The 16,752-nt window shown below is 44.0% G+C and overlaps 1 protein-coding gene across 1 annotated transcript in view; it reads right to left on the minus strand.

Moving 5' to 3' along the window:
* LOC132820699 (uncharacterized) overlaps positions 1-16,752 on the minus strand; it is a 110,744-nt gene that overhangs the window by 28,809 nt on the left and 65,183 nt on the right. The window contains exons 7-9 of the mRNA XM_060832950.1: positions 15,207-15,747; positions 7,350-7,553; positions 1,318-1,427 (exon numbers count right to left, since the gene is read on the minus strand). Of these exons, the coding sequence (XP_060688933.1) occupies positions 1,318-1,427; positions 7,350-7,553; positions 15,207-15,747 (855 nt within the window). The remainder of the gene's footprint in view (positions 1-1,317; positions 1,428-7,349; positions 7,554-15,206; positions 15,748-16,752) is intronic.

A 16,752-nucleotide genomic window follows, 5' to 3' on the forward strand; every position in this document is an offset into this window, starting at 1 on the left:
TTCTCCTCGTGGGAGAAATTAGAACTAGAGGACATAGTTTAAGAAAAAAATATCTTGCTTTAGATGAGGGGAGATGTTTTCTTTCAGGATTTCTAATCTGTGCAATTCTCCTTTTCCAGAAAACAGTGCAGGCTGGCTCACTGAATTTATTCAAGGATGAGTTAGATAGTTTTTTTTTTAAAAATACCTGCTCGGAGATGGTTTTACAAAGCTTTGGAGCAGCTAGAACTTGAACCCAGGCCTCCTGGCTCAAAGGTAAGGACACTACCCCCACACAAGAGCCCCTGTGGATTGACTTACAAGAGAGGTAGGTTTATTGGGGATCAACAAGAAAGTGGGTTGAGATCACAACCAGATCAGCCATGATCCAAGAGCTGAATGGCCAATACTTGCTCAAAATTCTCCAGTTTTGTTCTTCTATCGGTTCCTTTGAAATTCATTTTTAATGTGAGTGGCCATGAATGGGTCACAGCAGGGTCTACACTGTCAGAATGCTATGTTTCGATGTGTTCAGACTTGATCAGAATCAGGAACCATGACATGTTTCATATTACCTAATGTGGGACACCAAATATAAAGACAGCAGAGTGACAGAGGCCTGGGATTGAATCTGTCCTGTAAGCAGTGGGCACCACCTCAAATCAATCTCAATAGATCAATAATAAACCCCTCCTCTTGTGTGTCTGAAATGTTACCACGTTATTTACATTTATGAAGAGCAGCAACAGTTGACTTTGATAAAGCAGTCTGAACAATAGGACATAGAGCATCAATAACGAGAGATCATGCTTTCAAAGTCACAAGTGGAAAGTTTAAGGGGGATACACGTGGTAAGTACTTCACACAGAGGGTGTGGGCATTTGGAACGCGTTGCCAGCAGAGATGGTAGAGGCAGGCACAGTAGATTCATTTAAGATGCTTCTGGACAGATGCATGAGTAGGTGGTGAGCAGAGGGATACAGATGCTTAGGAATTGACCGACAGGTTTAGATAGTACATTTGGATCGGCTCAGGCTTGGAGAGCTGAAGGGCCTGTTGCTGGGCTGTAAATTTTCTTTGTTCTTGGTTCTTAAGTTACCGTAGATGCTGGAATCTGTACTAAAAACAAAATATGCTGGAGATCACAGCAGGTCAGAACACAAGCTAATGGTTTGATTCTAAATAACTCTTCATCAGAGCTGCATTCACGTTAGCTTGCTTTGTCTCCATGAATGCTGAATAACAGAGGAAATAGCCAGTTGAGCAATTTGGCTTTGAGTCATTCTGTATTCTCTTACTGAATGCAGACACTGCACGAGTTAAATAAAAAAAACTTACAGCTCTTCTCCTTGTAACACTGATCATGCTGTTGATCGCTGAGATGCAGGCCTTCCAATCTTTACCAACCTCAGTAAGGTCATGGTGAGGGAACTGTTTGCTTAGGAACTCTGGAAGAACAATGTGTGAATTATAAATGTACATACTGGGTTCAGGCACACAATCAGATTATGGAAAGTAAGGTCAAAATCATGATGTGACTTGAAAATTATTTTTAAGCCGAACTAATTCAAATCAGAAATAGACAGCACTTCAGCCACGTTTTAGGTCAGCTCAGATTCCTTCACACAAACTACCGTGAAACTTCAGAGAGTTACAGCCTACTGTTGAGCAATATTACATTAATGTTAGTAAAGATTGCAAGAATTTGGTCCTGTAAGTTATTTGCACTGTACATATCTGTGTTTCTCATATAATTATAAAAAACTGGATGACGTAGAAACAGACTATTGATGTATCCAAACTATGCTGATGTTTATGCTATATTCCCCCTACCTTACTTCATCTTCCATGAACAATATGCACCTTTCCATTCAGTGCATCTCTACAAACTATCTTAATCATTAGTGATGACTTCATAGATTGTTGTTCATCCTGGAATATTTGCTTTATTCAGTCACTAGTTTATGTACTGAGAGTTTGTAGTAACACCATTCACCAAATAAGGGGCTAACTATATGTCCTGGATCAGTGGTGCTAGAAGAGCACAGCAGTTCAGGCAGCATCCAACGAACAGCGAAATCGACGATTCGGGCAAAAGCCCTTCATCAGGAAACTATATGTTAACTATATGTCCCCTCCTGTCACCCTCCCCTGCCACCGCAGGAACTGTAAAACCTGCCCCCACACCACCCTCTTCATCTCCATCCAAGGCCCAAAGGAGCCTTCCACATTCATCAAAGTTTTACCTGCACATCCACCAATGTCATTTATTGTATCCGTTGCTCCCGATGCGGTCTCCTCTACACTGGGGAGACTGGACACCTTCTCGCAGAGCTCTTTAGGGAATATCTCTGGGACACCCGCACCAATCAACCCCACCGCCCCGAAGCCGAACATTTCAACTCCCCCTCCCACTCTGCCAAGGACATGCAGGTCCTGGGCCTCCTCCACCGCCGCTCCCTCACCACCCGACGCCTGGAGGAAGAACGCCTCATCTTCTGCCTCGGAATACTTCAACCCCAGGGCATACATGTGGACTTCCCCACCTTACCCTAGTTCCAACCTTCCATCCTCATGACCTCTCCTAGCTGCCAATCTCCCTTCCCACCTATCTGCTCCACCCTCCTCTCTGACCTATCACCTTCATCCCCACTCCCATCCACCTATTATACTCTTTGCTACCTTCTCCCCAGCCCCAACCCCCTCCTATTTATTTCTCCACCCTGGAGGCTCCCTGCCTTCATTCCTGATGAAGGGCTTTTGCCTGAAATGTCGATTTTCTTGCTCCTCGGATGCTGCCTGACTTGCTGTGCTTTTCCAGCACCACTCTAATCCAGACTCTGATTTCCAGCATCTGCAGCCCTCACTTTTGCCTATATGTCTTCTAACCACCAGCTAATTTTTTTAGAACAAAAAACTACTGCTAAGTTTTATCATTTGATCTCAGGGCTCCCGAAAATGGCATTGCACAGTAGAGATGCATTCTCTATTGTAGGGAATGGGTGTACCTTGCTTGTGGAGTACCACTGATCGCTTGAAGTATTTCTAGCTGAATCTAGATAAATGATCACATCAAATATATTCTGGTCTTTAATGGAGCATGGATCTTTTTGTCCTTTGACTCCCTGGCTTCTCTGAATACAATGGTGTCAGCTGTCCTTAGTGATTTTCCTTCATTCCTTTATGAGTTTGGACAGTGAGCGAGGAACTTTGCATTATGGGACTTACTGAGAGCCAACCTTGTGCCCTTCATGGCAATGACCTCTCTCCCCTCATGAAGAAACCAGCCCACAATGCTCCTTTCAAAACCAATGGTCCACTGGTGATCCTGAACCAAAGGCTGGTGCAGTACTGATAACAGCCACTGCCCCCTACTGTTGGCACTACTGAGCAATGAAGAGTTGCTGGCCTCAGATTGGCTGACAGCTCCTGACGTGGGACCTTTGCCCCAGGAGTCCATGATTCTGGGGATAGCTTGCAACTGCCTAATTTGCACTTGGTGAGAAAGGCATTCCCAAAAAAAGGTGCGAGTCAAATCTCTGCTGTCTCCACTGAATACTGCCCTAAATCTTGACAGGTTGCAACACTGCAGGGCACATCACAGTCAGCTTTTCACACTCACACCAATGATTTTCCATCAGGAAGAGAAACAGTCTCTGTTTGATTCTCTTCCTTAACACAATGTTGTTTTGCTCATTTTTAATACCACAAAAGCCTCAGCTTCAAAGAAACACTGAAGATAGGACCAGTGGTTAGCCATTTGGCCCATTCAGCCTGCTCTGCCATTCTAAGGTGATTGTGGCTGATTCTCTACCTCAACACTATACAGTTGTTCGCTCCCCACAGCTCCAGACATCTTCAGCCTGTCTAAATCTACCACCTTCTTCTATTACTGCACTTCAGTTGCACACTTCTTCCTCATTACAGCAGGAATGATTATTTCAATGCCACTTGTACATTCTGAACAGTTTGGGATCTTCTGGCCTTCTCAGTGGGTTACCTGGACTTTAATAATCTGTACAACCTTCCCAACTGATGACAATTGAGGCCTCCTTTGCTTTACTTCCCAATAAACACTGAATTCTCAAATCTTTACTTCAGGAAGGTCTGGCATTTATTTAAATTTATTAGTCAACACTGTTTTCTATTACGAACTGTTCGAAACATAGCACTTGGTTACACATTCCTTTTTGGCAGGCAGTGAAGAATCAGAGTAATTACCGAGGAAGCATTTGTTTTAGTCACTTGCCTGCTCATTTTTGCTGAAAATTCATTTGGATGGTCTGTCCTAAAACATTTAACTGCCTCAAGTATCCCTCTACATTTGGAAATTATGCAAATGGTGAACTTCTGAGCATTTTATGGGGTCATTTTTCTTTATGGAAAATTCTGTCTATTTAAGGCAATAAGTTGGCATGAAATTCACTTGTAGGAAACTGCAGTGTGCAGACCAACTCATGACTTTTCTTCTATTAATTTTCAGAGGCGGAAAATTCACATTTAACAGCTTTAAGACAGCAATGAAATCAGGTGACCATGAAGGACGTCCTGAAAAGTGCCTGAAAGAGGATCCAATTGGATGTGCTGAGGAGCCTGTTGTCAGGACCACGGAAAAGGCCTGAGGCCTCATTGCATAAATGGAGCTGCCAGCAGTTCGTCCCAGCATGCTTTTCACTCCCCTCACAAAGCAATTAGTCACCCTCCTCTCCCGAACTGCCACAGCTGTTAGCCTCAACCATCTCAGATCCAACTCTTCAGAATTGTCAGCCCTTTCCCCTGTCCCCAGGTCATGGTTTCTCTGCTTGGTTGTCACAATACCTCTTCCCACCCTACCTCTTGCAAAAATGCCATCCCGTATTCCCAATTCCTCTGCCTCCGCTGTATCTGCTCCCAGGAGGAACAGTTCCACCACAAAACATACCAGATGGCTTCCTTCTTTAGAGACTGCAATTTCCCTTCCCACGTGGTTAAAGATGCCCTCCGACGCATCTCGTCCACATCCCGCACCTCCGCCCTCAGACCCCACCCCTCCAACCGTAACAAGGATAGAACGCCCCTGGTGCTCACTTTCCACCCTACCAACCTTCGCATAAACCAAATCATCTGCCGACATTTCCGCCAACTCTAAAAAGACCCCACCACCAGAGATATATTTCCCTCCCCATCCCTTTCCGCCTTCCACAAAGACCATTCCCTCTGTGACTACCTGGTCAGGTCCACGCCCCCCTACAACCCACCCTCCCATCCTGGCACTTTCCCCTGCCACCGCAGGAACTGTAAAACCTGCGCCCTCACCTCTATCCAAGGCCCTAAAGGAGCCTTCCACATCCATCAAAGTTTTTGCCTGCACATCCACTAATATCATTTATTGTATCCATTGCTCCCGATGCGGTCGCCTCTACATTGGGGAGACTGGGCGCCTCCTAGCAGAGCGCTTTAGGGAACATCTCCGGGACAGCCGCACCAATCAACCACACCGCCCCGTGGCCCAACATTTCAACTCCCCCTCCAACTCTGCCGAAGACATGGAAGTCCTGGGCCTCCTTCACCGCCGTTCCCGCACCACCAGATGCCTGGAGGAAGAACGCCTCATCTTCCGCCTCGGAACACTTCAACCCCAGGGTATCAATGTGGACTTCAACAGTTTCCTCATTTTCCCTTCCCCCACCTCACCCTACTTCCAAACTTCCAGCTCAGCACTGTCCCCATGACTTGTCCTACCTGCCTATCTCCTTTTCCACCTATCTACTCCACCATCTCCTCCCTGACCTATCACCTTCATCCCCTCCCCGACTCACCCATTGTACTCTATGCTACTTTCTCTCCACCCACACCCTCCTCTAGCTTATCTATCCACGCTTCAGGCTCTCTGCCTTTATTCCTGATGAAGGGCTTTTGCCCGAAATGTCGATTTCGCTGCTCCTTGAATGCTGCCTGAATTGGTGTGCTCTCCCAGCACCACTAATCCAGAATCTGGTTTCCAGCATCTGCAGTCATTGTTTTTACCACAATACTTTCATTACCGTGGTGATTTCATCAAACATCACTAACATTTCCTCAGGACAATGAACAAATCCCACACTTTAAACCATGGCAGTGGTGTGACAGTTACTGCCTCCTGCTGTCAGAGATAAAATTTCCTTCCCTAGATCCTAGAACCTACCCCATTCTTTCTATGACCTCACTCTTTGGTAGCCCTGAATCCTGAAATCTGTTTCAACATTCCCAAAGTCTCCCACAAAATATTATTGGACTGTGAGACTCCAGTTCTGTAATGCTAAATTTTGGCTCATTTCTGAGTCCTCCTAGATCCCAGGAACCCTCACTGCATATATTGAAGTCACTAAGTGATGTGGCAATAGTGCAATGTCCCTGAGCTTAAAATGCCCGAGTCAAAGTTTTTTTTTAATTCACTCCCAGGATTTGGGTGTTACTAGCTGGGTCAGCTTTTCTTGCTTATCTCTAGTTGCCCTTGAGAAGGTGCTTTCTTGAACTGCCCCAGTACATGCAGTGTACGTACACACACACTGCTGTCAGAAAGAAGGTTTCAGGGTTTTGACCGAATGGCACTGAACGAATGGTGATATATTTCCAAATCAGGATGGTGAGTGGCTTGGAGAGGAACTTACAGGTCATGGTATTCCCATGTATCTGCTGCCCTTGTCCTTCGAGATAGTCATGGGCATAGGTCTTGAAAGTGCTGTCTTAGGAGCCTTGGTGAATTTCTGCAGTGTATGTTGTAGACAGTACACACAGCTGCTACTGAGCGTTAGTGGTGGAGAGAGTGGATGTTTGTGGATGTGGCGCCAATTAAGTGGGCTACTTTGTTCTGAATGGTGTTAATTTTCTTAAGTGGTGTTGGAGCTGCACTCATCCATATGCATGGTAATACATAATACATCATCATTCATCAGTCAGCAACATTACGGGACATCTGTTTGTACATGAGTGAATAAGAAAATGCACAGACACCGAAAAGAAGGCAAGTAGATTCTGAAACCTCCAAAGACACATGGGCAAACGATACAAATGCACTGGGTAAATAAGCGTACCCAACTCAGAGGAACTCAATAGCAGCAGCTTCCTTTCCCTTCCAGAAGACCTGCACTAATGTTACAAAGACAGTAGGTTAAATGATGGTATTCATTCATACTAACAGTGTCGCTTATACAAAAGACCATCAATAGAAGCATCACCCAAACTCTCCTTACTAGAGGCTGGACATGATACTGCTGAATAATTAGCTGCAATATGACACTGGTTACCTGTAATTGAAAGCTTAAAGTCAGCATACTCTCTTTTAAACAAAGAACTAATCTGAGATGTGATCTGGCTGGTCCAGTGGCAACACTGACGTGCGGTAAACTCACCTCTCACAGCTGCCAGTTTATTCGGATCCAGTAATTTCATCCCGTGCTGCTTGCTTCCATCAATGCTGCTTGTAACCAGGACCTCGTCAGTGAACAGATTCCTGGCCAGATAACGTGCTGCCAGCTTTGGCTGGGTCTTCTGACTGGCTTTTAATATGAATGCACCAGGTATTTTAACATTGCGTTCGGGATTCCCCAAAAACCCTTCAGAAAAGCAACAGAAAACAAACCTCTGAAAGGATGCAGGATCAACTCTCTTTCACAAACAAGATTACTCCTAGTCACTTTGACATGTATAATACATTAATTATATATTAAACTAAATTCAAACCAATGGTACAAGCTAATTCATTCAGGATGTTCCCTGGAAACCTCACAAATTTATATCCTACTTCATCCTCATCATCCTTTTCTCAGTCTTCTCCATATCTCCCTACAGAGTCTTCTCATTCGCCAATAATTGCCTTCAATTTTCAAGCCATCCATCAATGATATTCTCTTCCTTCTCTCCTCCCTTTTCTTGTAGCAATCTTCCCTCCATTATGTATCTTACTCATCCATTTCCTCTTAAAATGACCACTCCGTCTGATTGTTCCTAATTATATTCAGTAAATATGTTAGTCCACTCTCCACAGCATCTTATCATTCATTCCTTTTTTAGAGTCACAGAGTCATAGAGAAATGCAACTTGGAAGCAAACTCTTTAGTCCAATTCATCCCATGCCAACCAGATATCCCAAACTAAACTAGTCCCATTTGCCAGCACTTGACCCATTTCTCTTTAAACCCTTCCTATTCAGATACCTATCCAGATGCCTTTTAAATGTTGCAATTGTACCAGCCTCCACCCCTTCCTCTGGCAGCTCATTCCATACACGCATCACCCTCTGCGTGAAAAGGTTGCCCTTTAGGTTCCTTATAAATTTTCCCCTCTCACCTTAAATCTCTGCCCTCTAGTTTTGGACCACCCACCCCAGGGAAAAGACCTGTCTATTTACCCGATCAATGCCCCTCATGATTTTGTAAACCTCTATCAGATCACCCCTCAGCCTCCAATGCTCCATGGAAAACATACCCAGCCTATTCAGCCTCACCCTGTAGCTCAAATCCTCTAACCCCAGCAAGATCCTTGTAAATCTTTTCTGAACCCTTTCAAGTTTCACAACATCCTTCCATAGCAGGGAGACCAGAATTGCACGCAATATTCCAAAAGTGGCCCAACCAATGCCCTGTACAGCTGCAACATGACTTCCCAATTCCTATACTCTGTGTGGCTAATCCTTTCCAAACGTACATTTCAAAGCTATTTAAGAAGTTCGTCTTAACTTTGGTTCTAGGCTCTCATTCACACAAAAATAACACTCCACATCAAGCTCTTTACAAGTAACCTCTTGAGCTGTTTATTCAGCTTTCCAGTCAGTAATTATTCTTTTCCAGCTAGCTCACACATACAATCAAAAGTCTGTGCTGAATGGATCTGGAAAGAAACTGAAAAGATGCCATCCTGGGTTACCACCCCTTCCTCCACAGCAGGAAGCTGTGAAATACTCAACAATGGACATCCCCCAGTTTTATTCAGCATGCATATTCCACATCCAAAAGTGATGGTTTAGACGATATCACAGAATACAATCTGAGTTAAGGCTGTTTATTGTCCACGAGTGTCATTTGGAATTGAAAATACTCTATGTACCAAAGCTCCATCCTGTGCCTCGAGTGATTGTGGGTGAATTGTATACAACTTTCATCACTGGGTTCTGTTTACCTCTGCCATGACAAACCTTCTAAATGTATCAAAATAAATGAACTCTCAAGTAATACTGCATCAGAATTACAGATATATTTTACTCCGGGGTCTAGCTTCACAGGAATGAATTGGAATATGCCGCACCTATTATCTAAATATTTCTGCTGCCAAAGATAACTCCGTTGTATAATCAAATTGCATCTGCGTGCTCAATTAAATTTTACTTTCTTCAGACATTGGAAGTTCTGTTTTTGCTTCATTTCCCCATAAAGCGTGTTAAATATTTCCCAAGTTGCATTTAACATCTGAGTAAGATGGCTGAGGGATATAACTTTGTTCCAGACATTGAATCAATAACCTAGGTTAACACTCCAATACAGTGCTTCAGAGAGTGCTGCACTGTAAACAATTACCCAGCCTTCACATCAAATGTTAATCTGGAGACCTAGCTGTCAGTAGCAAATTAGTTGCTGGTTAAAAATGCAAACTGATCGTTCTTTGCAGTGAGGTCAGTGAAGAGAAATATCGGGTGGGATTAGCACTTGCACAGCTCACTGCCAAGCTGAATTTTACCCAACTGACCATATACGTTGAGAGTTTCACTCCCTGTCTATACCTTTGAATTTTATTTGTACCATCAGTTGCATCCTGCTGTGTGTTTCTGATGCATTGCATATGATGCATTGGGGTGTTATAGGGTCAGAATGTTGGGGCATGAAAAATATTACAAAGGCCCCTGATGGCACATGGAGAGACTTAATAGCAGATTTGGAAAGAAGCTGCGGGCCTTTAAAGGTGCCAGGAGTTTCACCTCATCTCGACAGGTCCAAATGTTATTGGTGGGTGAAAGAGACAGTGTGAGATTCACACACTCAGTAGTGTTGAGTCTAATACAGTGTCAATATGACTGCTGCAAAGTCCTTAACCTAATGAATGAAGTTTTTTTAAAAATATTCATTCAGGAATGAGAGTGTTGCTGACTAGGCCAGCATTTCTTGCTTGCCCATCCCTAATTGAGGTTAAGAGTCAACTACAATGCTGTGGGTCTGGAGTCATACATAGGTTGGACCAGGTAAGGGTAGCAGATACTTTCTCTAAAGGACATTAGTGAACCAGATGGGATTTTTCGACAATGGATCCATGGTTATCATTAGACTCTTAATTCCAGATTTCAATTGAATTCAAATTGCACGATTTGCCGTGCTGGGATTAGAACCCCAATCTGCAGAACGTAAACTGAGTCTCTGGATTAACAGCCCAGCGATAATATCATTAGGCCATAGTAACAGCAAACATTCCTGTAGGATGGATAAGGGTCTGTGTAACTGTCTTGGTCTGAAGTTTTTTTTAAATATCCTGCTCTCTAAATCTTGAAAATTGAGTATTTTTTAAAAAATTGACAGGTATAGTTTAAAAATATAATCATCTGATCCTGTAGTTTGAACAGAGTTTTTATTTACATTTCATCAAAGGCTACTTTGTCATTATGGATGCTTTGTTAACTTTCAAAAGCTTGAATTATTTCCTTGAGGAAGTGATCAAGTTGATAGATGAAGTAAGGGCTGTAGATGTCATATACATGGACTTTAGTAAGGCATTTGATAAGGTTCCCCATGATAAACTAATAGAGAAAGTAAAGTCACATGGTGTGCAGGGTATTCTAGCTAGATGGATAAAGAACTGGTTGAGCACCAAGAGACAGAGAGTAGTAGTTGAAGGAAGTTTCTCAAAATGGAGAAAGGTGACCAGTGGTGTTCCACAGGGATCGGTGCTGGGGCCACTGTTGTTTGTGATATACATAAATGATCTGAAAGAGGGCACTGTTGGTATGATCAGCAAGTTTGCAGATGATACGAAGATTGGTGGAGTAGCAGAAAGCATAAGGGACTGTCAAAGAATACAGGACAATATAGATAGACTGGAGAGTTGGGCAGAGAAGGAGCAGATAGAGTTCAATCCAGGCAAATGTGAGGTGATGCATTTTGGGAAAGCTACTTCTAGAGCGAAGTATACAGTAAATGAAAGAGCCTCGGAGAAGTTGATGAGCAGAGAGATCTGGGAGTTCAGGTCCATTGTACCCTGAAGGTTGCTGCACAGGTGGATAGTGTGGTCAAGAAGCATACTATATGCTTGTCTTCATTGGTCGGGTTGTTGAGTATAAGAACTGGCAGGTCATATTAAAATTGTACACAACATTGGTTTGGCCGCAATTAAAAAACTGTGTACAGTTCTGGTTGCCACATTACCAAAAGGATGTGGACACTTTGGAGAGGATGCAGAGAAGGTTTACGAGGATGTTGCCTGGTATGGAAGGTATTAGCTATGAAGACAGGTTGAGTAGGTTAGGTTTGTTTTCATTAGAAAAAAGTAGATTGAGGGGGGACCTGATTGAGGTCTACAAAATCATGAAGAATATAGACAGGATAGATAGAGATATGCTTTTTCCTAGGGTGAAGGATTCAATAATAAGAGGTCACACTTTCAAGGTGAGAGGTGAAAAGTTTAAGGGGGATACATGCGGCAGTACTTTAAATAGAGGGTGGTAGGTGCCTGGAACGTGTTGCCAGCAGAGCTAGTAGAGGCAGGCACAGTAGATTAATTTAAGATGCGTCTGGACAGATGCATGAGTAGGTGGGGAGCAGAGGGATACAGATGCTTAGGGATTGGGTGACAGGTTTAGACAATGGATTTGGATTGGCTCAGGCTTGGAGGGCCGAAGGGCCTGTTCCTGGGCTGTAAACTGTCTTCGTTCTCTTTATTTCAACAGGGTTTCCGAGGTCACAGTTGAGTTGACAGTTTAAAGAGTATTTTAAAGGATTACCTGTCTTTGATGTGGAGTGGGATTAGAAGTTTATGCAAAAGAATGACCACTTGAGAAAATGTAAAAGCTTCGAATCAGCTCTATGAAGAGAAGTTCTTTTTCGAATCAAGTGAAAGATCATAAACTGTCAGAGCTGAAGTGGGATATTCAGTCCATCAAATCTGCTCTGAGTACATTGAGATGATGGCTAATCTGATAAACCTTAACTCCACTTTCTTGCCTTTTCCTGAAAGCCCTTGATTCCTTCAATGACTAAAATTCTGTTGATCTCAGCCTCCAATATTGTTATTGACTCAGCCTTGACCGCCCTTTGTGGTAAGGAATTCCACAGAAAAGACTACCCTCTGACAGAAGAAAATCCTCCTAATCTCTGCCTTTAATATGTGACACCTTATTCTGATATTGTGTCCTCTCTCCTAGTTTCACCCACAAGCAGAAACAATCTCTCCGATCTCTAGCCTGTCGAACCTACTAAGAAATGACACATGTCACCTCTTATCCTTCTGAACTCCATTGAATACAGGCTTCATCTACTTAACCTTTCCTCTTAGGACAGTTCCTCCACATCCGAGATCAATCACGTGAACCCACTCTAGACTGCATCTCAGCCAAAGTGTTTTGAATCATTGAAACCCTACAGTGCAGATAAAGGCCATTCCATTCATCGAGTTTGTACCGACCTTCCAAACAACATCCCACCCTATCCCCTGTAATCCTGCATTTCCCATGGTTAACCCACCTAGCTTGCCCATCCCTGAACATTATGGGCAATTTAGCATGGCCAGTCCACCTAATCTGCACATCTTTAGACAATGGGAGGAAACTGGAGCACCTGGCAGATTTGGGGAGGATGAGGACATTCCTCACAGGCAGGTGCCCGAGGGTGGGTTCGAACGCAAGTCCCTGATGCTATGAGGGAGCAGTGCTAACCACTGAGCCACCATGCATAATTGTATTATCATATTGTATTATTCAATGTTTACTTATTTCATCACCATACAGCTGCTGAGGACTGTGCATGTGGCTATGTGGTGGCATGGAGTATGTGGGTTCGTGGAGGGGGGGAAGGTGGGTATGGTAGGGAGGGGTTATGAGGCCTTGGGGTTAGAAGGCTTAGCAACTTTTACAATCACCTCTGGAACCACGTTCCAGAGAATTGAGTCAGGCCTCTAACTAGTTTTGTTTGGTATTTGCCTGCTCCTGTGACTGCTATTCTTTGCTTCCGGGTCATTACACTTGACTTATCAAACACCCACACTCTCATAAACACAGTGACTAAAAGAGCAGGTGAGGTGCTAGGAATCCTGTAGTAAATAACTCACCTCCTGACCCTCCAAAGTCTATCCACCATCAACAAGGCACAAGTCAGGTGTGTGATGGAATACTCCCCACTTGTCTGGATGGGTGCAACTCCAGCAACATTCAAGAAGCTTGACACCATCCAGGGCAAAGTGCTGCTCAGTAGCAGCGATGTGTACCATTTAGGAGATGCAGAAATTCACCAGGGCTCCTCAGACAGCATTTTCCAAACCGATGACCACTACCACTTGGAAGGACAAGGGCAGCAAATACATGGGAACATCATCACCTGCATTTCCCACGGCTAACCCACCTTTCCAAGCCACTCACATCCTGACATGGAAATATATCGTTGTTCTTGAGTCACTGGATCAAAATCACAGCAGTCCCTCGCTGAAGGCATTGTGGGGTTACCTACAGCACACAGACTGCAGTAGCTTAAGAGACAACTCACCAGCCCCTTCTCAAGGGGCATTGCTGCTAAGTTTTGCAATTGACACAAAGAGAGGTGGACAGACAGCTAGTGTGGAGGAAGCAGGAAGGCTGCAGAAGGATTTGGAGAGGCTAGGAGAGTGGGCAAAAAAGTGGCAATGGAATATGATGTGGGAGGAAGAATAGAGGGGTAGACTATTTTCAAAATAAGAAAAAGCTTCAGAAATCTAAAACATGAAGGGAATTAAGAGTCTTAGTTCAGGAGTCTCTTAAAGTTAACATGCAGTTTATTTGGCAGTTAGTAAGACAAACGCAGTATTAGCATTCATTTTGAGAAGACTAGAATATATGAGCAGTGATGTACTGCGTACGCCGTATAAGCCTTTGGCCAGACTGCATTTAGACTAATGTGAGCAGTGCTGAGCCCTGTATCTAAGGAACCCTGTGATGACATTGGAGGGAGTCCAGGGCACATTTACAGGAACGATCCCGAAATAAAGTGCTTGTCAAATGAGGAGTAGCGGGATGAGGGGGATCTGATTGAAACTTACAGAATACTGATGGACCTGGTTTGAGTGGATGTGGAGAAGATGTTTCCACTTGCGGGAGAGACTAGGAGCCAAGGGCACAGCCTCAGAGTGAAGAAACAACACTTTAAAATTGAGATGAGGGAGAATTTCTTGCACCAAAGGACAGTTAACCTGTGGAACTCTGAAGGCTGTAGAGGCCAAGTCATTGAGTTTATTTAAGTCTGAGATAGATAGGTTCTTGATTAGGAAAAGGATCAAGGGTTATGGGCAGAAGGCAGGAGGGTTGACAGGGATTGAGAAACATATCAGCCATGATCAAATGGTGGAGTAGACTTGATGGGCTGAATGGCTTAATTTTGCTCCTCTTTCTTAAAGTCTTATGATCTAACTAGGCACGGGCAATGGTCCAGCCAGCAAAGACCACATTACCGGAATGATTAACAGAAAAAAAACGACGTTATGTTTCCAAAATCATGACCTCTACCATCTAGATGGACAGGGTAGGAGATACGTGGGAACAGCACCAGGTGAAAGTTTCCCTGAAGCCACATACAATCCAGATGCTGAACTAGATTGCCATTCCTTCAGTATCACTGGGTCAAAATGCTGGAACTTCTTTGCTATCAGCACCACAGTTATACTAATGGACTACAGCAGCACAAGAAGGCAGCTCACCACCACTTTCTCCACAGTAATTAGGAATGGACTAGACTAGCCAGCAACCTTAACATCCCATGAATGAATGCGGAAAAGACTAATTTGGTCTGGCCTGACATGATTTTTGCAAAATAAAACGGTTCTTCCCTGTTGCATTGTGCACTGAGCACTAAGCCATTTATCAACGAACTGCCACAGTGCACCAGGGCAATAGATTTCCTCACTGACCAAGGCTGAGAAACTTAATGGGTCCCCCTGGACAACCTCACTACGAAAAAGTCTTTTCATTCTTGGCGAGGAAGGAATCAGTGCCAAAAAAAACAGAAATCCAGTCACTTGCCACAGAAAAAGAAAAGGTTGTTCCTGCTTACCAAAACTATGCTTTGAGAGATCAAAAGACGAATGCGGTGGTGTTGGATCCTCCTTACTGGTGGTACAGTCCGGCACTAATTCAATGCTCTGGCAGGTATTCCCCTCTGTTTCAGGGGCTTTTTTTATTTCCAGCTGCTGCAGCACCGATCTCTGACTGTGGCTGGCTTGTGGCTTGCTCATTTTATAAGCAGCTGGCACGCTCTCCAACCTCAGGCAAGGAGGCTTAAGCTCAGAGGTCAGGGCAGATGAGGATGGCACCAGAACGGGCACAGAGGAGTTCATTGCTGGTGTCAGGGTTTCAAGGATGTGTCCCGCGGAATGGAAGGATGCTGAAACGTTCGGTTTCTCATCAATTACTGCATCTGCAACATCATCTTCGACCTGAATTATCACTGGCTCATTCCAGTCACTGGACTCAGTCTGATCAGCTGGTCTGGAACATCGGACTCGCTTCCTCTGCTCATTCATGGCGGATTTCAGACCCGGTTTCCTTTTGGGTTTCTGGATGTAACCATTGGAAAGTGATGCCAAGACTTGCCTCTGCAGCAAAAAAAGCAAATAGATTAAATCACTTTAATCACAGTTATCTTATCAAAGACTTCTGAAAACAACAAATGCTGGCGATCACAGCGGGTCAGGGCAGCTTCCAAGGAGAGAAGGCAAACTAACGTTGCGAAAATAGATGCTCGACATCAGAGGCTGATGAAGAGTCATCTAGGCTTGAAACATTAGCTTGCTCCCTCCCCATGGATGCTGCCTGACCCGCTGTGATCTCCAGCATTTGCTGTCTTCAGTACAGATTTCCCCATCTGCAGTAATTTGCTCCAATTCAGACTTCTGTTCCTCTCCCCAGAAACAGCCGAGATAGAGATCTTTAAAATTATGAAGGATACCCAAGAAATAAAAACAGGTGTAGATCAAATAGCCCATCGTCAGGTCTCTGACACTCAATTTGTTCATACCTGATGCTGGATTTCAACTCCACATTCCCGTCTGCTCCTTTTATCCCTCCATTCTCTGAGGGGCCAAATATTTATTCATCATAAGTGCTCCAGGGTAGGGGATTCTGAAGATTCACAGCCTTTTGAATGAGGTAATTGTTTCTCATCCCAGTACTAAATGGCCTGTCCAATTCCCCGAGATTGTGTCCCTGCGTTTGGATTTCGTGACCAGCACAGCAAATCACTCAGCATCTACCCTGTCAAAATCCTTCAGAATCTTGTCACGAAATTACCTCTTACTCTCCTAAACCACAGAGAATATCAGCCCAATTTATGATCCACCCCTTCACTGTGGGTCAGCCCTCTCATCTTGGGAACCTATTTTGTGAACCTTCACTGGACCTCCTCCAACGTACATTCCTTCTTAAACGTGGAGGCTCAAACTGCACACAGGATTTCAGGTGTGGTCTCATCAAAACTAAATGTTAACCTTTTGTATTCCCTGAAGTAGCAAACCCAAATCTCTTTGAACATTAACACACCAGAGTTTGGCACAGAACATTACAGTGCAGTACAGGCCCTTTGGCCCTTGATGTTGTGCTGA

This window comes from Hemiscyllium ocellatum, chromosome 12 (genome assembly GCF_020745735.1).
Source record: "Hemiscyllium ocellatum isolate sHemOce1 chromosome 12, sHemOce1.pat.X.cur, whole genome shotgun sequence".
NCBI lineage: Eukaryota > Metazoa > Chordata > Chondrichthyes > Orectolobiformes > Hemiscylliidae > Hemiscyllium > Hemiscyllium ocellatum.